The sequence below is a fragment of the Typopeltis vanoorti genome, chromosome 12, assembly GCF_054136105.1.
Source record: "Typopeltis vanoorti isolate ZY-2024b chromosome 12, IOZ_Tvanoo_1.0, whole genome shotgun sequence".
NCBI lineage: Eukaryota > Metazoa > Arthropoda > Arachnida > Uropygi > Thelyphonidae > Typopeltis > Typopeltis vanoorti.
Genome location: NC_143560.1, coordinates 49,807,478 through 49,832,034, shown reverse-complemented (window position 1 = coordinate 49,832,034; position 24,557 = coordinate 49,807,478). Strand labels below are relative to the sequence as shown.

At 35.9% G+C, this 24,557-nt stretch overlaps 1 protein-coding gene across 3 annotated transcripts in view; it reads left to right on the top strand.

Moving 5' to 3' along the window:
* LOC150100777 (zinc finger MYM-type protein 4-like) overlaps positions 1–24,557 on the top strand; it is a 521,809-nt gene that overhangs the window by 82,594 nt on the left and 414,658 nt on the right. For all 3 annotated transcript variants that reach the window (XM_090402210.1, XM_090402209.1, XM_090402211.1), the window contains exon 6: positions 15,145–15,531. In XM_090402210.1, coding sequence (XP_090258336.1) covers positions 15,145–15,531 — 387 coding nt within the window. The remainder of the gene's footprint in view (positions 1–15,144; positions 15,532–24,557) is intronic.

The window sequence follows — 24,557 nt, the reverse complement described above, 5'->3', positions numbered from 1 at the left end:
GCACAAAGATTATTGAAGAAAAAATGAAAGAGTTTCAGAACAGGAATCAAACCTTGGAGATTCAGTGGCAAACTCTAAAGAAAACATTGATTGATTCTGCCAGAGAGGCATGTGGTGAGGTTGTCTGCAAGGATAAAAAAATCAGAACTCCCTGGTGGACACAGGAAGTTAAAGAGGCAGTGAAGGAAAAGAAGAAAGCATATCAAAAGTTCCTATCAAATAAGTCAGCTTGTGCTCTTATAGAATATAGAGACAAATGCAAGAATGGAGGCGCTAGTGTCCTTGGTAAATGTGGCGGTCGAGTTAAGCTAGTCTAGAAAACGTGTTTTTAAAGTTAAATATAGTGTGGCTTTTTGTCACAAATTGTGCTAAAATTGTGCATCGGTTAGAAACAAGTGTCCTTCAGTGGTATTATTGTTTAGAACTGTGTTGTATATATTGTGTTTTCACTGCCGTTTGTTTCACTATATCAACGTGTAAAGATGGCGTCCAACAAGAAACGTACGTCAGCGGCGCGCAGGACTTCTACTACTACACGAAAGGCTGGCTCAGCGTTAGATTTTTCGCAATGGATGCGTTGCGGAAACTGCTACATGTATGCACCGAAAAATGTGAAGGATCTGTGGTCGGTCTGGCAAAATGAAAAGAAAGAAAATGTCGACGTATGTGAGAAGTGTCGGGATAGGCTGGAGCGTTTAGGAATGGAAGCTGACATCGGGACCGTAGCGGAAGAACTTCGGCGGGAGTTTATGAAAATGAAAAATGACCTTCATCTTCTTCATGAGGAAGTGGAAGTGATCGGTAAGGAGATACTGGAAGTTAAAGCTGAGTTTAATGTGTTAAACAGAGAAATTAGGACTATAGAGATTACTTTAGCTGAAGTAACTAGAACAGGATTACATATGGGTGAGTCTTTGGTGAATGATTCAGTAATAAATAGTATGGGAGTGATTGGGAGTCAACATAATAAAACCACAAGTGGCCAAGAAGAAATGAGATGTAGTGAGAGTGGGGGGGTAAGTAATAGAGAGTTGAGTAATGAAGCTGGGAGAGTCATGCTGAATAGTGTAGAGAATGAGTCCATGAGTGTGAACTTGAATGAAGTTAATAGTGGTAAAATATATGGTGATTCTATGATTAAGGGTATGGAGAGTGGTATGCATGAGGAGTGCTTGGCTGATGGTACAATAGAAAGAGTGGCTTTAGCAATAAAGAGAGGGCATGAAACAGACAAGATGATAGTTATGGTGGGTACGTAATTTGAGATGTAGTGAGAGTGGGGGGGTAAGTAATAGAGAGTTGAGTAATGAAGCTGGGAGAGTCATGCTGAATAGTGTAGAGAATGAGTCCATGAGTGTGAACTTGAATGAAGTTAATAGTGGTAAAATATATGGTGATTCTATGATTAAGGGTATGGAGAGTGGTATGCATGAGGAGTGCTTGGCTGATGGTACAATAGAAAGAGTGGCTTTAGCAATAAAGAGAGGGCATGAAACAGACAAGATGATAGTTATGGTGGGTACGAATGACCTGAGAGGTAGTATAAATCGGGTAGGAAAAGATTTAAGAACATTATTAGATATTGTGAAGAGGAAAAGTGTCAATGGGAGAATAGTGTGTGTGCTGCCTCGTTTTGACAATTACGAGTTAAGTAGACGAGCAATGATAATGAATGATATGATTGCAAGAATGTGCAGAAAAAGAGGTCTGGAGTTTGTTGATGTTTGGAGTGTGTTTGAAGGAAAAAGGCAGTTGTATGCTAGAGATGGACTGCATCTTAACATGGAAGGACATAAGAGATTGAAGAAGTTATTGTTTTCTGAACAGGTTGAAGTTATTGGGCAGGGAAACTAATATTGAAAAGGTTGAGTGTAAGAGAGAGAAACTTTAGCACTGATTGTGTATTTATTGATCCTTATAGGCAGAATAAATTGCAGAAGAGAGGGGAAAAAAATCGGCATAGGACTACAGTAGTTAGTGACTTATGTATCAGTTCTAAAGCCGGTACAAGATCTAGAGGGAATCTGCAATTTTTGTATACCAATGCTAGAAGTATTAGAAATAAGAGAGAAGAATTTTTGGCATTAGTCACTGAAATCTCACCAAAAGTTGTAGGCATTAGTGAAACTTGGCTGTCAGCAGAAGATGTGGTCACTGGAATTGAATGTGATGGGTACAGTATTTTCAGGGAGGATAGAGAAGATAGAACAGGAGGAGGAGTACTGTTGATGATAGCTGATGTGTTGCAGCCAAAGAAAGTAGTATATCATGATGATAGACATGTGAATGAGAGTTCATTTGAGGCAGTCTGGTGCGAAATAGTGACCAACGCAACCAAATATACAGTTGGATGCTGCTATAGGCCAGGGAGTACAGGGGGAGATATTGAATTCATGCATCAGCAACTTAGTGCAATGAGTGAAGGCTTAGTGATTATTATGGGGGATTTTAATTATGGTGATATCAATTGGAAGGAGGAAATATCACGTAGCAAAAAGGAAATGGAGTTCATACATCTGCTACGAGATAATTACTTGAAACAGCACGTAACTGAAGGGACACGTGGTGTGAGAGTGTTGGACCTGGTTATTGGTTCAGAGGTTATATGCATAAGTAAGGTGACCTCGTTACCTCCAGTTGGTGAAAGCGATCATGTGGTATTGACTTGGGAGGTTGCAAAATCTGTGGATTTTTCTATTAAGAAGGGGTATGTACGAAACTACAGGTTAGGCAATTATAACAAGCTTCGGAGTGAGCTTGCAGCCATCCCATGGCAGAACATATTGCAAGGGAAAGATGTTAGCAGTGTTTGGGATAAAATCAGCGGGTATCTGAGGAAAGCAATATCAGATTGTGTCCCCATGGTCAGGAGGTCAAACAAGGCAGGCATTAGATGGATGAGCAGTAGTATCAAGCTTGAACTACAAAAAAAGAAAATGTTATGGAGAATTTACAAGGAGAAGGGCGATCAGGACACCCATGAGCAGTACAAGGCTCAAGCTAGGAAGGTTACCAGCATAGTAAGAAAAGCTAAATCAGATTATGAGAAGACCTTAGCCAAAGAGATCAAGGGTAATCCCAAAGAGTTCTTCCGCTATGTGGCAAGTAAGAGGAAGAATGACTTCGGAAGGATAACCTTAGTGGGTGCTGATGGTATTGAGGTGACAAAACCAGATGTAATAGTCGAGTTACTGAGTGATCACTTCTCAAAAGTCTATCACCCAAGTGAGGATATCTCTATACCTATAGCAATACCTAATGTGAGAATTGAAGCTAAAGAATCAGAGGTATTAAATATATTGCGAAACTTAAATGCAAACACTGCGGTAGGCTTAGATGGAATATCAGCTCGGGTGTTGCGTGAATGTGCAAATGAATTGTCAACCCCTCTTACCTGGATATTTAATTTAAGTTTGAACTCTGGTATGGTCCCTAGGGAGTGGAAGTTAGGCAAAGTGGTTCCTTTGCATAAGGGTGGCTCTAAAACTGCAGTATTGAATTACAGACCAATCACCATCTCAGGAGTAGTGGTAAAAGTATTGGAAAAGTTGGTTAAAGACAAAATTCAAGAATGGGTGGATCAGGATATGATACTCTATAGAGGCCAACATGGTTTTGTTAAAGGTAGATCCTGCCTTAGCAATCTATTAACTATCCATAATAGAATAACATCAGAGTTGGACAAAGGAACTGGCTACACAGTGGTACTTCTGGATTTTGCTAAGGCTTTTGACAGGATACCCCATAGAACACTGTTACGCAAATTGGAGCAGATGGGAATGGATATTAAATTGGTGATATGGATAGGAGAATGGCTCAGGGAGAGATACCATAAGGTGGTGTATGGAGGAGCCGAGTCCAGAATGAGGCAGGTGACCAGTGGTGTGCCTCAGGGCTCTGTGCTTGGGCCAATGTTGTTTAATTTGTATATAAATGATATAGGAAACGGCTTAAAGGGAGATATTCAGTTGTTTGCTGATGATGCAAAGTTGTGTAGTGCAATAAAAAATCAAGCTGATGTTGAAAGTTTGCAGGAGGATTTAAATAAGCTGGTAAAATGGGCAAAAGAAAATGGATGTCAGTTCAATGTGGAAAAGTGTAAAGTCTTGCATTTTGGGATTAAAAGATTACCAGCTGTGTACTACATAGATGGAAAGGTACTCCAAGAGATTGATGAGGCTAGGGACTTAGGGGTATTGGTAGATAAGGAGATGAAGTTCAGAGGACACATTGCTAAGGTGTCCAAGATTGCACATAGGATTACTTGGTTGTTGAGGAACACACTGACATCCAGAGATAAAGAGGTTATTATTCCCCTTTATAAAGCATTGATACTTCCACATTTGGATTACTGTGCTCAGGTCTGGTCACCTGGATTCCTTGGAGATGAGGAGGCTGTGGAGAGGGTTCAGAGAAGAGTGACCAAGTTGGTGAGTGATATAAAAAATGCTCCCTACATTGATAGATTGAGAGCTTGTGGATTGCAGAGATTGGTTGATAGACGAAGAAGAGGGGATATGATAGAAACATTCAAATTACTAAAAGGTTTTTATAGGATTGATGCAGGGGAAATGTTTCAGCTGTGTGATAGTGATGGAAGAACAAGAGGTCATCTCTGGAAATTAAAGAAGAGTGTGGTTAACAAAGGTGTCAGAACAAGGTTTTTTGCCTGGAGGGTGGTGAATGAGTGGAATTCATTGCCTGACTTTGTTGTGAGCTCTTCATCTGTAAATGAATTCAAGAAGAGATATGACAGATATTGTTTTGCTAGTTTGGGTCTCCCGCGATGAGTCTACTGACTCCATTGAGATACCCGTAATAATAATAATAATAAGAATGCTAAACAATGTAAAACTAGCTAAACAAAAGTCATGGGAGGACTTTGGCAAGAATATAGAAAATAAATATCAAGAAGGTGGCAAAATATTCTGGAGGTTGTTGAAGAAGCTTAAGAATGGAGGAAAGAGTGCTATAAAAGGAATTAGAGATGATAAAGGTGACATGAAAACGGGAGAAAAAGATATCCTTAAATATGGAGTAATTACTTTGAAAAACTGCTAAATGAAACAAGCAGTGATGACAGCACAGTGGTAAAAAACATTGACCAGGCATGCAGTCAGGAATACATATCCATACTTGAAGTAGAAAAAGCCATCAAAGGCTTGAAATGGGGAAAGGCAGCAGGAGTAGATGATATTCGACCAGAAATGCTGAAGTATGGTGGTATAAGAGTCTTATAGTGGCTGCACTGCATAGTTCAGAAAGCCTGGACAGAGGGACGAATTCCCGATGATTGGAGTAGAGCTCTCATAGTACCCATATATAAAAAGGGAAATAAAACTGAATGTGAGAATGACAGAGGTATTTCCCTACTGAGTGTTCCTGGCAAGATCTATGCAAGTATACTTGAGAAACGGTTGAGAAGAATTGTGGAAGAAAAGCTTGGAGAAGAACAAGCTGGATTCAGGCCAAATAGAGGCTGTCAGGATCAGATCTTCACTTTACGACAAATAGTCGAGAAAGCATGGGAATATAACAAAGATCTGTATTTAAGTTTTGTCGATCTGGAAAAGGCATATGACAAGGTGCCAAGAGAGAAGCTATTCAATACTCTACAGTTAAATGGTGTCAATGGGGCATTATATCAAGCAATTCTTAGTCTTTATTTGAGTTGTAAGTCAGCAGTTAGAATTGAAGGAAGTACAGAAAGATGGTTTAATGTTAAATTTGGTGTGAGACAAGGATGTACATTATCCCCTCTGTTATTCATTATCTATATGGATCACATTATGAAGGAAACTGGTATTAAACATGATATCAAAATTGGAGTTGTTAATGTCAGCTCTTTGCTTTATGCAGATGATGTTATACTTCTAAATAAATCCGCTACAAGTCTGCAAGATTCTCTGACTAAATTGAATAGCTGTTGTAATAGATATATTATGAAGGTCAGCAATAAAAAGACAAAGACAATGAAAATAGGCAAAATCATTGAAAATGTCAACTGTGTTGTGAATGGAGAACCTGTGGAACAAGTAAAACATTTCAGCTATTTAGGCACGATTTTTAGTGAAGATGGTAAATTAAATATAGAAATAGACAACAGAATCAGCGAAGCAGGTATGGTGGGAAGTCAATTGAATAAATTCATATGGAATAAGAGAGAAATTAGTCGGACACTAAATTAGCTGTATACAAGACAGTGGTCAAACCAGTTTTAACTTATGTATCTGAGAGCAGGGTCAGAAGTAAAACACTTGACCAAAGACTAGAGACCGCAGATATGAGAGTCCTGAGAAAGATTATAGGCATGAACAGATGGCATCAATGGCAATGTCATATTTAAAACGAGGATATTAGGAAAGAACTTGGCATTGTCAGCATCCAGGAATGCGTTAGCAGAGCTAATCTCAGGTGGTATGGTCACTTAAACAGAATGGGCGAGGAAAGATTAGCAAAACAAGTGTTCTCTGCCAGGTTGGCAGCAAAACGACCCAAAGGAAGACCAAGATATAGGTGGATTGATACGGTAAGAAGTGCTTTAGACGATAGAAATATAAGATCTGATAATGTTGGAGTGTTGACAAGTAACAGGCTGATTTGGAGGAAAATTGTAGATAGGAAATTAATAATGATGTAATTTTTTTCATGTAGTACTATCATATCCTGTACACCCCTTGAGGGTACATGGCAGGAATTTGATGATGATCATGAATCCACCAACAGGCAACTGAAGAAATTAAATTCCCTTCTAGATGAAGTTATAAGTTTAGATGCAGACACTATAGAAAGGTTAAGAACACATTTTGCAAGACCTCCTAGATTTTATGGTCTACCAACCAAAAATTCACAAGACAGACATTCCTCTCTGTCCTATATTTGATTGTATTAATTCACCTACTTACCGCATAGCCAAATATTTAGTGAAATTATTGAATTCTTAAATAAATTTAAAAATATCTCATTACAACCTACTGATCTTATGGTGTGCTTCGATGTAGAATCTCTGTTTACCAATGTACCTCTCAAAGAGACCCTACATTTACTGGGTGACATCTTCCCATAAGATATCGTAAAATTATTCGATTTCATGATGCACTCTGGATATTTCTTGTGTCAAAACAAATTCTACAACCAAGTGGAAGGAACGGCCATGGGAAGTCCACTTTCATCTGCTCTAGCCAACTTTTATTTGGAACATCTAGAAGACATCCTTTTTTCATCTATATACTCCAACCACCCTTTTGGGTTAGATATATAGACGACATTTTTTCAGTGTGGCCCCACAACAGTGATTCCTTACCTGCCAAAATCAGTTCTCTACACCCTCGTATTAAGTTTATCATGGAGATTGAAAAAAGACAACAAGTTACCCTTTTTAGACATCCGTTCACCTTCAGGTATTCTGAAACAACAGTTTGCAGAAAACCCACTTTCACTGGACGTTACATTCTTAAACAATCTGCCCATCATCCTTATCAAAAAACAGGAATTATAAAATGTTTAATTCACCGAGCTAGAACTAATTGCTCAACTCCCCACAAATTACAGAAAGAACTTTCAACTATCAAACATCACATGAAATTAAATGGCTTCTCCGAAAAGACTTCACAACATCTGTTCAGTTCCTACAATCCTATCCAGAACAACAAAGAATCAATACGTCGAGTTACAATTCCATATATTTCTGGAATCTCAGAACCAATTTCAAGAATTCTGAAGAAATATGATTTAACAGCCACTTATATCCTTGTTAACAAAATATCCACATATTTCCCATCTTCTAAAGATAAATGCTGAACTATGTCATTGCCTAGTGTATATATCAAGTTCCTTGTAACTGCAATCTGTCGTACTTTGGACAAACTGGGTGCTCTATAGAAAAACGAATACAAGAACATTAATCATACATTCTTCACAACAAATCCGATAAGTCTGGATTTGTGCAGCACGGGATAGAGACAAACCATAACATTCTCTGGTCCAGGACTCTCCTTCACAGATGTCATTATAAATTCGAATGCTTATTCAAAGAGAGCGCTGAGGCCTTACTTCAATGCCCTAATTTGAATTGAAATGATTGCCTATCCTTGTCAAAAAATATGGGAAAGTTTAATCCGGATAACACATTAAGTTTTTTTATTTTTATTTTTTTTATAATTGAGACCTTCTAATTCCTACGTTGGTCTAATGTTTAATTGAATTTATAAATTAAGATTATTATATGAAATTGTGAATTAATATCTATAATTTATTCATCACTGATGAAATTTACCTCTCTTTAGTGCTTAGCAATGTAACATCACACAGCTTATTTAATTTGTTTTTGACATTAAATTAAGAACTTAAATTTCTTAATTTAATGTCAAAAGTATCTCTCTCAAGAATAGAATCATAAAGAACTACAAACCTTTCCTTATTATATATTACCATTAAAATTCATTTTTGGAGCAGCACATTTAATATTTAAAGCTACACTCCTTCTCCACAATTTAAGTAATAATGAAGTCTTAGTTCTCTCAGGTAGAATGGAGGAATCAACTAGCACATTCAATGTTAACTGAAAGGTTGGAGTTTGAATCCACCCTATGTGAAAATGACGTATTATTATAACTAAGGCTGATAAAGGATATGCTATGGCATTGAAGCATAAAAAGAAAACTCAAGCTTCTGTTAATAAGGTTGAATTTTCTGTTAAAGGATTAATTGGATGTTGAAAAACATGATAACAAGTAAAGATAAGGAAGTTATTATCTCTCTTTATAAGGCTATGATTTTACTGCATCTTGACTACTGTGTACAGATTTAGTCACCTGGGCTTTGTGAAGACCAGAGGAGTTGGTGGTGGACAGGATTTAGAGATGAGTGACCACACTGGTGGAAGGTCTATGAACTGCTGCCTATGAAGATAGGTTAAGGTGTGTGGGAAAAGAGGGGGACATGATAGAAACTAATAAGTTATAAAGAGGTTTTATAAGATTGACACACAGTAAATTTTTCAATACATGACAATAGAATGAGAACTAGGGGTAATCGTGAAAGTTGTGAAAGAGTATAGTTTAGTAAGGGTGTGCAGACCAGGTTGTTTGTATGAAGAGTGATTAGGGAGTGGAATGGAGTGCCAAAATTAGATGTTAATGTTCCTGACAGTGAAGGAGTTTAAGGAGAGGTATGATAGGTTATTTTGTGCATAAAAGTTAGTGTGGCTCTCCCATGATGAGGCTCCAGACTCCATGGAGATACCTATGATAATAATAATGGGATCATTCTACTTATTTCTGCATTTCTAGAAATTCTGCACAACTGCAAATTAACAATTAAACAAGCTTCTGGATAAGGTCTAAACCTGGGAGAAAGAAACAACAACATCACCAACAAAAAAAAAAATCTGTGTTCATTATGCTAGAGCCTCTAGACTTAAGTCATCTTCCTGAAGTTTTTAAAAATCACCTTATCCCTCTTTTTTTTTTTGAATGGGCTTGAATATAGGCTTACCTGTGTGCATGATGTAGGGTGGAGAGGGGGTGGGAATGCTATCAGATTCAGAAGACTTGATATCCAAACTACTCCAAATTCTTCTGATCTGCCTCTAGCAAAAAATACCCAGACTTGCCATAAGACCAGTATTTTCACAATAGTATGTTATTAATTTTTAATCCACTAAGACATGAACTGTGGAAAAAGACAACTCTACTAATAGACCCGAAAGTTCACTATCTTGTTATTGTGAACCAGAACCAGATTTTTATTTGTCATTATTCAAGCACCTTATTTGATAACCCAAACAGAGTTTGAATGATCTTGTGAGTGATCTGAATCTAATGAAAACACAAGCTGAAATCTTATGGTCTAGATTATAAAGTTGGAAATGCTTTGAAAAGAGAATTGATGGATGTCCCCATTTGAAAATATCAGTAAAATTTAGATTCCATCCTGATTGATGGTTGTGCATTTTGTAACAAGATTTAACACTGATGGAATCATGGAGATCTTCACAAATGCCATTTGTTTATCAAAGCTTAGTTTGAAGGGCTTTCTTCTTAATGTGCGAAAAAAAAATTCTCATAGTTTATGCTATCTCCCTCTCTCTCTATTTCTTTCTTTCTTTCTTTCTTTTTTTCCTTTATGGAATTCCTTTAAGAATATGACTTTGTTTCTTAAATATGGTATCTGCTACAGCGAATATATGTTACAACATTTAGTATGTAGTGCCTTCATCATGATAATACTTTGAGGGTTTTTGCAACTAAGCATCACAAAATATTGCTGCTTTTATGTGACTGGGATAATGCCATTATCAGGTAAATACTGCCATTATCAGGTTAAAATAATATTCAGTTTGACTTTAGTGCTAGGCAGAAAAAGAAGTATTTCAGATCTGCCATTGTGAATACAAAAAAGGTCTCCTTCTGCAACACCACATTTCAACATGGTTTGATGAAAATTTTCATGAAAGCTTTAAATAAGAATGCTGTTGGTTTCTGTTATTTAAGGAATAAATTATGTAAAAATTTAAAGAAGACATTTTTTTGCATAATGAAATATTCCGAAAACTTTATTTTAGAAGTACAGAATGGGTTTAGAAAAGGACGATCATGTATAGACCCAGCCTTTTGCCTAAAATTAATAATAGAGAAAAGAAGAGAATACAATATAGAAACACATATTGCATTCATTGACTTTGAAAAGCATTTGACAAAGTTAAAAGAAGCATTTTATTTAACATATTAAATGAAAGACAAATGCCAAATAATATCGTAAAAGCTATCATAAAGTATATATGAAAATAATCAAATACAAATAAGATTAAATCATGAGCTATCATATACGAGAGAGATAAACCAAGAGGTCTGACAGGGATGTCCCCTCTCAGCAACTTTTTTTAATATTTACCTAAATAATAATAAAATGGAATGAAAATTTCCATCAAGGTATTAAACTTTCTCCTACTGTGAACTTAAACACTCTCCTCTTTGCTGATGACCAAATAATAATTTCAAATTCTGAAGATAACTTACAGAAAGCTATTTTAGATCTGAATGAGATAGCCAAAGATTATGGTATGATAACATCAACAGAAAAATCAAACACTATGGCCTTTAAAGGACAAGATACAGCAAGAACTAAGATAGTAATAGATAACAAGATCTTAGAACAGGTGAATTCATTTAACTACCTAGACTGTATGATCACATATGAAAATGAAAAAGATATAAATGTAAAAATTACAAAATATTTAAAAATAACAGGTGTAATTAACTCTATATTTAAACCAAACCTAGTTCAGAAACAAACCAGACTAAAAGTATACAATACATTAGTCCTACCAGTCTTATTGTATGGAAGTGAAATCTGGACAATAAAACAAAAAAGACAAACAAATATTAATAATAGCAGAAATGAAGTTTATGAGAAAAACTGCAAAGTATACTCTATATGTGATCAATACAAAAGAAACAAAGAAATTATGAAAGAATTAAACCACGAATCAGTAATAGAAAAAATTAAAAAATATAAACATAAATGAATGAAACATGTTCAAAGAATGAAAATAAAAAGATTACCAAAACAAGCTTTAAAGTACAAGCCATTAGGAAAAAGAGAACAAGGACGTCCTCTTAAACGATTCAACGATGACTTCTAAGGCCGGAACAGGCCACGCTAGGCCTAAATCCTTGATACGCATGATGATGATTTTATTGCCTACTTCATACTCTCATGTTGTATTTGATGACATTTTCAATTATACTAAAAAGCAGTATGAAAGGATTTTAAAATTTTACTGTTCTTTTAGAGAAATTTTTAGGGTCAGTTAAATATGACATTTACAACGATCTTTAGAAGATATGCCACTTGTAAGTAAATGTGCATATGCTCTTGAAAGATATGCCAAATAAGGATATTAGTTGAAAGATGAACCCTGCTTCAGAGGAACTAGAATTGTCAGTGATATTAATCTGAACAAGACTGAAGCTACTTATCAATGCAAGAAAAACTAGGCCAAAAGAATTGGAGCTTTCTGGGGAAAAAAAAAAAAAAAAAAAAGAACAGTAATATTGTGTTGATTTTATTGGCATTACTTCAAAGAAAAAAACTAAATTTGGTGACCATTCTAAATTTTTCTTATTTAATTAACCTGCATAATAAAATGATTTATCCAGGTTTTTGTGTGTGTTTCAAAAAAAGGGGAGAGTAGCTGTTGTGTTGAATACTGAACTTTAAAATCCTTAAAGTTTGTTAAATAGGAGGCATTTTGAATGGTGCGATTTGGACAAATTACAGAATAAAAGAATAGTGCAGTGTATAACTTAATTTGCTAACCAGTAAAAGGTGTCAAGAAGAGGAGACATTTTTTAGGGTCATTGTAAAGGCAACTTTAAAAAAAAAGCTAGATATCTGCACAAAGTGGACTCCGTGTTACCAATGCTGTATTCTAGCATCACAATATATAAACTCGCATCACGGATGCACATAAAGTCATTTACTTACTCACTGTTCGAGATATATATATATATATATATATATATATATATATGTTAAAGATACCAAGCAATTTTATAAGCTATTTAATCCTTTTTTCCCAAGTAAGTCAAGTTTGTGGCTGCACATAGTGCAAGTCAAAAACCAGCTTATAAAATTGCTTGGTATCTTTAACATAGTATACCCAAGTTAAAAAACTTTCTACATCTTACTCTCATCCAGAGATTTTTATTGTTTAGGTAAAATTTATAAGCTCTGCATTACTTCACCCTTGGCATTTTTATATTCTGGCTCCGACTGATGAGACCTCAATAAAGGCCAAAACCAGTCTGGGTAGTGGCCCTTACCTTTAATGCATAGCATCATACATCTCTGCAAGGGGATGTGCTTTGCATTAGGGGGGAAATACTAAGGAAAGTGATTGGAGCTTACTCCACCTTTACCACCAGTTGCCTCAGACCTGCACTGCAGGCACAAACTTGACTTACTTGTCTGTTTGCTTACTTGGGAAAAAAGGATTAAAATCCAGCTTATAAAATTGCTTTGTATCTTTAATATAGTATACCCAAGTTAAAAAATTTTCTACATATACAGGGTGTTCGGGATAAATTTGACAGTTTCGTAAGGAAAAAGAAAATCTTCTTTGTATCTATTAAATTTAATGAATTGACAAAAAAACATTACAGGCAGAGTTAATTACAATACTATCAACAAGATTTACTCAAAATAACCACCATTAGCATCGATCACAGCTTCAATTCTGCTTCGGAACCTCGAACAAGCTGATGCTACAGTCTCCCTGGGAAGGGCCGCAAAAACTGTTTTAATTTTATCCATTAACTGGGCTTTTGTATCACTGGAAGTGCGATTGGTGTCTTTTTCAACTGCGCCCCATACAAAATAATCCATGGGGTTAAGGTCTGGGGAGTTTGGAGGCCAAACATTTGGACTGGTGAAGTCGTAGAAATTTTCAGACAACCATTTTTGACTTTTCCCAGAGGTGTGGCAAGGGGCCGAATCCTGCTGCCATACATACGGCCTACCATTGGCTACCCTTGTTATCCAGGGCTTGACTACAGTTAGCAACTCCACGAACAAAGCCCGAATTCCAATGCCAGGGTTCTTCAACACCTGTTCCTGCAGATTTGCGAGGCATTCTGCTGTACGAACGCAATCAGATCGTCTGCTAGGGATCTTTCTTCTTGCTACATCCTCGTAGTCACCATTGCAAGTCTCTAGTTCATGCCTGATTGTTTTTACTGTATTCAGGGAGCATTGGGCAGCAGTCGTAATATCCTTATTTTGATGGCGGGCACGAATCATCATGATACAAGTTATTCTCTTCCATGATTCAGGTGGGTTCCAGCTATCCATCCTTTCTGACATCTTGTATATGAATGAAGAAGGGTCCAAACTTTTAAATGAAGAGAAGTGTGTGTTAATACATGTAACTTACGGAAAAATATAATTAATTATAAATATGTCAAATTTATCCCGAACACCCTGTATATATATATATATATATCTATATATATATATCTATCGAATATTCAATTATGTTTTATGGTTATAAAATATAAAGAACTGTGTTACTTTTTAATGTTTGTTTTGTGTGAATGTGTGATTTAGATGATGCATCATGTGTGTGGGTGTTTTTCCAATCAGTTCTGTGGCATTGATTGGTTTCCACAGAACTGACTGAAAAATAACCATTCCAATATAATACCAAAACTTGGTATGAATGAAAATTCATAGAAATTTGTAAGATAGATCATCATTCCAGCCTCAATAAGAATGATGGCCTTAAGAGTCCCAAGGATATGGATGGTCTATCTGTAAACCACTTAATATCTCGTGACAAGAATAAAAGAATAATACTGTACAACCCAAATTCCTCTCTCCCATTTCCACAATTCCAGTAATCAGAATTGTGACCAAACTTAAAAGGCTTATGAGAGTATTTGACTGTTCATTCCAAAATCTCTATTCCCCTTATGTCAGAAAAACAAAATCTTCTAGAAATTCACATAATTTGCATAATAAAGCATAAAAACAGGTGGATACTCCAGCGGCAGCTTAATCTATATCTGTGAGATAGAGCTTGCCTAGCAGTGATTTTACACTTTAACCCTCTCCTCCACTCTGACTTATGTCAACTTGGGGACGTTTGGTAGTTGGTATTGTGTGTAATAAATTTGTGATGAATTCATAGGGCCATCTATATAAATGTTGTAATATTGCTGTCTACTTTAATTGCTGCAGAGCTGGATAATGAGAATATTATAGTTTCGCATAATGAAGTATACTCTAAATGAATTGTGTGGATATTGTCTTGCCTTTCATTTCAAAGCATCTGTGTGTATTCAGCATATCTATGTGTATATTAAGCACGTAACTTTGGAATCAATTGATTGTCGTATTTAGTTATTACACATTTCAACAAGTTGTTAGTATTAATATATGTTATAGAAATGGTATCATCTTAAAATAGTGCCAAGATATTTAGGTTATATTTAGATTATCGACCAGCCTAAGCTACTGTAACAGAAATGTACTATATGCTTATAATTTTTGAAAGGATTCTTAGATATGTTATGATCTATTTATATATATACACACACACATATGTATGTATATAAATATATTTTTTCTCTCTTTCTCCAGACCAAAGGATTAAAATTTCAAGTCCTTTTTCAAGGTACAACTCGTTTTCTCTGCTCAGATTCTTGTTTTCAGGTGTTCAGAAACAAACAGAAACTTGCAAAACCTTCTGGAAACTCTTCTGCTTCTTCCACAACTGCTGGTTCAGCCTCCTCCTCCTCCACCACCACAACCATCACCACCACCACCACCACCACCATGAATGCAGCATCGGCAACTCTTGCAAGTACTACCTCCATTACCACTGTTTCTTCAAAAATAAACAATACCTCTCTACCAGAAATGTGTACTTTATGTAAAAAAGAAATAAAGAATGGCCAAGGTTACTTTCCACCAATAGGAGAAAATAAGCCATTGTGCTCTGAAGAATGCATTCAAAAATACCAACAGGTAACTATTATTTTATCTCACACACACATCTATATATATATATATATATATTAAATATTGGTCTTTATATTGAGCATGTGGAATTGTTTTTAGTCAAGTTCAGAAATTATTTGTGATAATTTCTTAAAATTCAAAATAAATGTTTAATGATTATTCTTTTTCTCTTCATTACTGAGTTTTTTTTTTTCTTTTCTTGTGTTACTTGTCTGAGAAAGTGACCAAAGCTTTTCGCCTTATCATGATAGATGACCAAATTCTTGCTCCTTACCCATTTACTGGGATTTTCGATTTTCAAAATGAGCAGATCAGCCAATGACCACCCATTCAACAAACATGAAAGAATAACTTTAAAAAGTATAATGCTAACCCCTTTACCCTGTTAACAGTAGGCAAAAATAAACTACTTCACCTCTTAAATAGGTATTACAATGATTTATCTAAGATGGCACTCTTGATAAATTCTGTAGTATTTCATAGTGATGACACCCTTTGGTTGGAAAGATAAGGGCTTTTTAACAGAATGTGAGTCAGCCAGTTTTATGTACAGTTGGCCAGAGTTTTCTGTTTTCTACCCAGAACTTTTTACATTACTATATGCAGGCAGAGGATTTTCATTTTCTTTGAGTGTTTATGTTTCCATATCTTCCTTGGTTCTACTGCTCTTCTTCTGTCATTTGGATTTAGTCTCCTGTCATTTTTTATCTCTCACTGTTTCAGTATGATTATTCCATCCCATTCTTCTTATTGCTGCCCATTATTTTATTGATTTTTGTAGAAGTTTCCATTCTTTTATTGAATTTACTTTTGCAACTATATTTTGTAAGATAGTAACTCATCCTGCATGTCTACATCATGTATAATTTGTAGTATCTGGTTCTGTTTCAGCTTCATGTGTCATAGTATGTCTAATAGCCAATTTGCAACCTGGTGTTGGCTGAGTGGATATCATATCTGCTCTCCTAGATCATAGGTTTGAATCTCACCACTGGCATGTTTGTTTTTTGATTATCTTTGGATTTGAGATGAATTTCAATGCCTGGTTTGAGGCCACTGTTGTGCTTATTGGAGGGGCCTGAAGTGGCTTTAAAGAGTTCTGTGCGTGTTTTTTTGAACAGGGTTTCTGGATTATATAAGCAGTATATATAAAAATAATAAAATTGAATAAAAGAACAAACACTACATTTAGATATTTTTGTAAAACCATCATGTCAGCAGCAACTGAAGCAGCTACTCTAAGCAGCTTTCATGGGGTTAAGATCACAACCCATAAAATAATAAATTATTCTAAAGAGGTCAGAATAAGATCTCCTTGACATTCTGGACAAGTGGGTATACAGCTTAAGAACTGATTCATACATTTAGATGTCATTCTATTTCTGCCCAAGTACACTATCATCCTTTTCTTTTGACATACTTAAAGCATATCTCAGCTATCTTGAAGTTCTATACATCCCAGATTCATCCTTTTATATTTGAAATCTTGCTGTATTCGGAATCTCTTTCACATTTCTTGAGGATTGTTCTGCATGAGTACTCAAAAGGTGTGAAAGAGATTTCAAATACAACAGGTTGGGAAGCAAATGTAATTCACAATAAGCTTTATTGGAACATGCTCTTTATGTATTTTTGGTTAGCCATAAAAAAGTGAGGGGTTCTACCAAATCATCTGTTTATTTATTATTATAAATACCAACACATTATTTCATTGTCAGATGCTATCTCTAACATACAGCTTTTACCAGGAAAATGGAATCCACTGCTGCATGTCTACTCTATTATTATTTTATCTGCATTATTTCACTGAGGATGTTATTTTCCAACCAAAATATCTCATCTATGTTAAGATAATTCATTATCATTAAAAATAATTTTATTTTTGTACATGCATTTGTACCAAGTTAAATCATCATCAAGTGCTTTTTGTAGTACAACTGGAAAAAAAATGTGATATGCATCTGGTTGGAAAAAAATATGAGTTCAATTCTTTATAAAATTGGAGGAATCTGTATAAGGCACCTCTGAAGCATAGCTGGGAGACTAATGAGAAATATGCCTTGAGAAAGGCCTGAATTCAATTCTTGGCAGGATGATGAGAGGAATATGGACTTTTCTTTAGTAAAAATTCGCCTGATTTCTTAACAAAAGTTAAAAACTTGTCAATACAGCCCAATGATATAAGCTGTAATGATATCACATTATGGTTATGGTCAGTTTTGACATCACATTGTTATTTACAAATATTTGATTGTCTGAAAGAGCTCCTGACATAACAAAGTTTTGACATTGTGATATATTCTGGATATTTCAGCTAGAAAATCTACAAGTAGGTAAAGGCCATAGCCAGCGCTCCATTTCATCATTCTTAGTCATCTACTATTTAGAACACTCAGAAACTCTCTTTTCTCATTCACTCATCCTTTTTTTTTTAGTGTGTTACATTGGTGATTTTTTTTTTTTTTTTGCATCTTGGCTATATCCAGAAAATGCTTTGATTTCCCCCCCTCCCCTTCCATAAAAATCAGTAAACTGTATTTCTCTGTGTTAAATTCCGATGGAGATAGATGGAGAAAGGAAAATATGCAAAATTAGCTTTCTTAGGTATTCTCTCTTCTTGTTCTTCCTCGCATCCCATTCTTTCTTTTTCTTGCAAACCAACCTTTACTAATAGATTTCAACATAACTCTGATCATCATCCATCCAAAAAAATAGACAGCTCAATAGAGCTCACTTCATCTGTTTTTCCTCCTCTAACCTATAACAAGAACTGCACATAATTAAATAGGTTCCATCTTAATACATGTGAATATTTAATGTAGAGTTCTGATCCCCCTTATCTCTGATATCCTCATCAACAAACTTTCTGCTTTCTTACTCTACTATCCACAAAAGAGACACTTTTGTCCTTATCTCTTCCTGGTGCTGACCAGCATGAGTGGCCCTCTCTTGTATTTTGGAAAAAAAATCAGCTGTGCTATCAAGAAGAGATATCCAGAAACATCAGTACGATATTTTCTGCCTGAAATCTCTTGTTATATACTCTTATTTTGTTCTTATTTTTTTTATTTGGTTCTCCTTTACTATAATTTGGTTATATAGAGATCTATGTGTACTTCTGCCGCTTAGATTGTTACGTGTGCAAATTAAATTAACAAAGGGATTGTCTCTGAGTAGAACCAATTCCTTGGTTGCAAAAATCTGGAGTTACCTCCTCTTAAGGTCCTGGGAAAATTTATTTGTTCCGCTGGGCCACCCATAGCCCTGGGATTGTAAAAATTCTCAGTGAAGGAGCGAACTCGCAGACAGGCACTTGATCAATCGTTCTAACATATGCCTAGTTTCCAAATATCAATACCTTCTGTATTTAACCTTGTTTGCGGTCGTAGTCTTAACTGAACAATTAACTTCCGCTTAGTCCAAATTTTTATGAGTGGTGAATTGGATTCATTAAATCAGGCAACTAATTAGGTAAAAGCATAAAGGTTTATTAAAAAAAATTCATATTATACATTTTTGCAAAATATTTACACTTAATTAAGCTAACGTATTCCGAGATTAGAGAAATTAACATGTAATAAACTGTAATCTTTACAGTAAGACCTTATCAAGAAACAATATTATCAAACTTTAGTGGTTTGCTCTTTCAATTCCTTTATCTACAATTTCCTTCAGGCATTAGTTTAATTATCTGTGCTTTTATGGTTATGCTATAACACATCCAACTTAATTAACATTCACAATATTCACTGAAACACATTACTAGATCTGAAGCATTCATCTTTTTTGAATATATATTACAGTTCTGCCTTTATATTAACTAGAGGGAAGAACAAGCTGGATTCAGGCCAAATAGAGGCTGTCAGGATCAGATCTTCACTTTACGACATATAGTCGAGAAAGCATGGGAATATAACAAAGATCTGTATTTAAGTTTTGTCGATTTGGAAAAGGCATATGACAAAGTGCCAAGAGAGAAGCTATTCAATACTCTACAGTTAAATAGTGTCAATGGGGCATTATATCAAGCAATACTTAGTCTTTATTTGAGTTGTAAGTCAGCAGTTAGAATTGAAGGAAGTACAGGAAGATGGTTTAATGTTAAATCTGGTGTGAGACAAGGATGTACATTATCCCCTCTGTTATTCATTATCTATATGGATCACATTATGAAGGAAAGTGGTATTAAACATGATATCAAAATTGGAGATGTTAATGTCAGCTGTTTGCTTTATGCAGATGATGTTATACTTCTAAATAAATCCGCTACAAGTCTGCAAGATTCTCTGACTAAATTGAATAACTGTTGTAATAGATATGGTATGAAGGTCAGCAATAAAAAGACAAAGACAATGAAAATAGGCAGAATCATTGAAAATGTGAACTGTGTTGTGAATGGAGAACCTGTGGAACAAGTAAAACATTTCAGCTACTTAGGCACGATTTTTAGTGAAGATGGTAAATTCAATATAGAAATAGACAACAGAATCAGCAAAGCTGGTATGGTGGGAAGTCAATTGAATAAATTCATATGTAATAAGAGAGAAATTAGTCGGAACACTAAATTAGCTATATACAAGACAGTGTTCAAACCAGTCTTAACTTATGGATCTGAGAGCTGGGTCAGAAGTAAAACACTTGACCGAAGACTAGAGACCGCAGATATGAGAGAGTCTTGAGAAAGATTATAGGCGTGAATAGATGGCATCAATGGCAATATCATATTAAAAACGAGGATATTAGGAAAGAACTTGACATTGTCAGCATCCAGGAATGTGTTAGCAGAGCTAATCTCAGGTGGTATGGTCACTTAAACAGAATGGGCAAAGAAAGATTAGCAAAACATGTGTTCTCTGCCAGGTTGGTAGCAAAACGACCCAGAGGAAGACCAAGATATAGGTGGATTGATACGGTACAACGATAGAAATATAAGATCTGATAATGTTGGAGTCTTGACAAGTAACAGACTGATTTGTAGGAAAATTGTAGATAGGAAGTTAGTAATGATGTAATTTTTTCATGTAGTACTATCATATCCTGTACACCCCTTGAGGGTAAATGGCAGGAATTTGATGTTGATTATGAGTTCTATTAATGAATGTCCTTGTTCTGTAACACACAATGACTCTTCTTTCCATACAAAAATGACTAAAGGTTTATACTTGACCAGATCCATGATTTCATCAAGTGTTTCTCTCAACCTTTAATTTCTTGTCTTCAGTATATTAACTCTTTGTCCGGACTGTTGATTCTCCTGGGCCTGGCTTGGATCTCGGTATAACGATCTTTCCTCTCTGGTGTAGATGGGAATAGTTCAGCCTAGTTTGGTTCAAATGGTACTGCACATCGATCAGCTTACACAGACTTTCTCGGCACACTGACGAAACTGCACTCATTTAGCTCGCTACCTGGCCGCTATTTTCTCCATCTGTATACCGCTACGTTGAACCTTCCACCCGCTCGTCATCGTGAATGACAGGCGCCTATGTCGAACCCGAAAGTGAGAACAAGAGTAAGAGAGAATTGCTGGGGGATTCTAGCTCTTTTATATTCACCCTCTAAAGGCACCCTTTCTGCGTCACGTATTTCCACACAGTACTGAATTCTTCTGCGCGGGTCTTGCCTTCTCCCATAGTGTCTTCCGAGAACCCTGCGCTCCGTGCATACATGACTGCTTGAGGCTATTTCACTAATCCCAGTGTCTGACTCGCGAACTTTGAACTTGTATTACTACTTGGTTACACATAATTTACAAAACTTTCTTCCATTGCTAATATACAAAGTTAGGTAGTAATTTCATTTGTATATACTTTGTATATAAATTATATACTTTATTTATATACTTTGTATACTTTATATAAATACTTTTTATATAAATCCCGAATGAGATAGTTTTTAGTGAAATATTTTCATTCAAGATTTAACACTCTTAAGTCAGATTTTGCTGAACACTGAGTTGACACAGCACAGATTATAGATCTCTAATTTATAGAGGTAATTTTAATGTTTATTGAAAGAGGGCTATGGAACCTAATTGCATTGACCAAACCTTAATCAAAATGATTGTATATCCATACCAAAAGTTCGGGAGCTATAAATTTCATGAGTTTTGTCAGATGCTATCTATATAGTTAACAGATTGTGCCATGAAAATGTAATCATGTTCTGTTCCACCTTTTGAAGCTCTCTTAATTGAGGAAGATCTGTTAATTTTAGACTGAAGTACAGGCAGCCTTCGGTTTACGCCTGATGTGTCCAAGACCCTTACCATTTCCATAAATGTTATACGGAGGTAATAGGCTTTGAAGAGTGATATAATCCCCTGATCCATCGGTTGCAAAAGCAATGTTGTGTTTGGGGGCATGTAAACAACCTTAACATCCAATGGTGTTCTTACTTCAACCAGGTTTTGAAGATGTCCAGGGGCATTATCCAAGAGAAGCAATGCCTTGGCTGGCAAATCATTTTCTTTACAGAAGCGAAGCATGGTAGGACAAAAATAATTTGTGTACCAATCTATAAAAACGTCTTGTGTGACCCAAGCTTTCTTCTTCCATTTCCAATAGATTGGCAGCATGGCTTTTAGACCCTTAAAGGTGCATGGTGTCTGTGAATGGTACACCAACATTGGTTTAAGCTTCAAAGTTCCAGAGACATTTGCACCCAACAAAAGCGTAAGTCTATCTTTTGCAGCTTTAAAACCTGGAGCGGAACGTTCTTCACAGGAAATGAAGGTGCGTGATGGCGATTTTTTCCAGTAGAGCCCAGTCTCATCAACATTAAAAATGAGATCAGGAGGATAACTTCCTTGTTCTACACAGTCTTGAATTCTCTAGGAAAAGCAGCCGCTGCTGCAACATCTGCACTTGCTGCCTCACCACATAATTTGACACAATGGCACTTACTTCGAGACTTGAAATCTCTTGAACCAACCTTTGCTTCCCAAAAATGTTTCTTCGCCTCCATCTGTCTTTTTAAGATCCTCAAAAATTGTTTTTGCTTTCTCAGTTATAACAGCCTGTGTCAGAGGAATGTGTTTCTGATTCAAGTCATCCACCCATAATGATAATAATTTTTCTATTTTTTCATGAAGTTTACTCCTGCTATAACTTACATGTTTTGCATTTAGTATTGCCATAGATTGTTGCGCAGACTGTTTTATCTATATGCATTTTTCATAATTGTAGTAACAGTCGATGGAGGTAAGTTCATACTGCTACAGACATTAGCACCTGTCTGCCTATCCTCCATTCTTCGAATCACCTCCATCTTCTTTTGAAGTGTGATTTATTTCTGTGCCTTCTTAACACCAAATTCTGCTAATTTTTCTGCACTTCTTTTATCAGACATGGTATATAATTATGTACTTTATCAATTTAAATATGTATGTAAAAAAAAATTAAATAGAACAATTAGGTAGATTCAACAGTAAAACTAGAACAGTAAAACTAGGTTTGATACATATGTCTTAGTAGCTCAGTAAACACTCAACACTAGAGTGCCTGCTAGCATCGTTTCTCAGTCAGAGCACACTACAGTAAGAAAGCACACCCAGGCATCTGGCGTTATTGTGAACCATCATAAACTGAGGGCTGTCTGTATTTGATATAGAGAAATTATCATTAAACATTATTTCTCAGCATGTGTACCTGTATCATTTATTTAAATTCAAAATGTGCAGTGCTTCCATATTGGAAAATGTAGTTTTTATGATCTTCATATTTTATCTCTCTCTCACTCAGAGGACTTCCCAATATGATTTATGGATATGATCCATAAATTGAGCTTTCATCACTAGTTATACTTTTGATAAAAATTTTTCTTCTCAGCAGCTCATATTTGCTCATAATGTTGCTTTGCAGCTTTCGATTTCATGTTTCAAACATTTAAACATGAGGAATGTTTAAATGTTTTTAAAATTTTGACACTTTTGTTTGATCTAATCAAATTGCTGATAGTATTATTGACCCAGATGCTAACATGCCTTTCTGCAATGAGGTTTCCTTTCACTGGATCACAGTAATTCATCTTCATAGTACATTTGAAAGCAAGGACAAGGCAGTTATTTGCCTTATGGTTGGAAAGCTTTACATTCATATTCTTTCCAGGATGTGTAAGTAACTTATAAGGGTGTAGACTTAAAATGAGTTAATTGTTCCCATATGATGATGGTAAAATGACAAATCTTGCACTCAATTTCCCTTCTGGAAACTAAGTGTAAGATTTGCCGTCTTACCATTTTTTTTTTCTTTTTTCTTTTCATGCCATGCATGTGCATTGGCTAGAGAATCTTTTTCTACAGCTTGTCCCACTTAAGTAGGGTCGTTGTTCTCTCAGTGAGTTTCCTCCACATCCTCCTGTCTTTGACTGTAACCACATCCAAGTTCTTCATCCTCAAGTCCTCCTCCACCAGCCCCCTCCATCTCTTCTTTGGCTGCCCATACTTCCTCTTCCCCCTGCACATCCATCTGCATGACCTTTCTTCCCATATACTCATCCTCCCTCCTCATCACATAACCAAACCATCTCAACCTTGCCTCCTGTATCTTCGCTTCTAAGTTCGTAGCTTTCACCATTCCCCTTATATAGTCATTTCTCATACAATCCTTTCTGGTCACACTGCACATCCACCTAAGCATTCTCATCTCCACTACCTCCATCCTGCTGATGTTATTTTTCCTCAGGGCCATAGTTTCCATAGCATACGTCATTTCTGGTCTCACTACTGTCCTGTACATTTTGTCTTTTAGATTGATCGGCACCCTCTTATCGCATAGCACTTCAGCTTCTCTCTAGTTCCTCCATCCTTCTTGTATCCTGCACCCCACTTCCTTCTCAGCCTCTTCATCCTCTTTCACTGTTGAACCTAAGTATCTAAAGTCCCTAACCTTCCTGATGACATTTCCTTCCAGCTCCAGATCAGTCTCCTGGCTGCCATCCACTTTGCAACACATATACTCTGTCTTGCTTCTGCTCACTCTCATACCTCTCTCTTTCAGTACTTTCCTCCACCCTTCCAGTTTAGCTGCTGC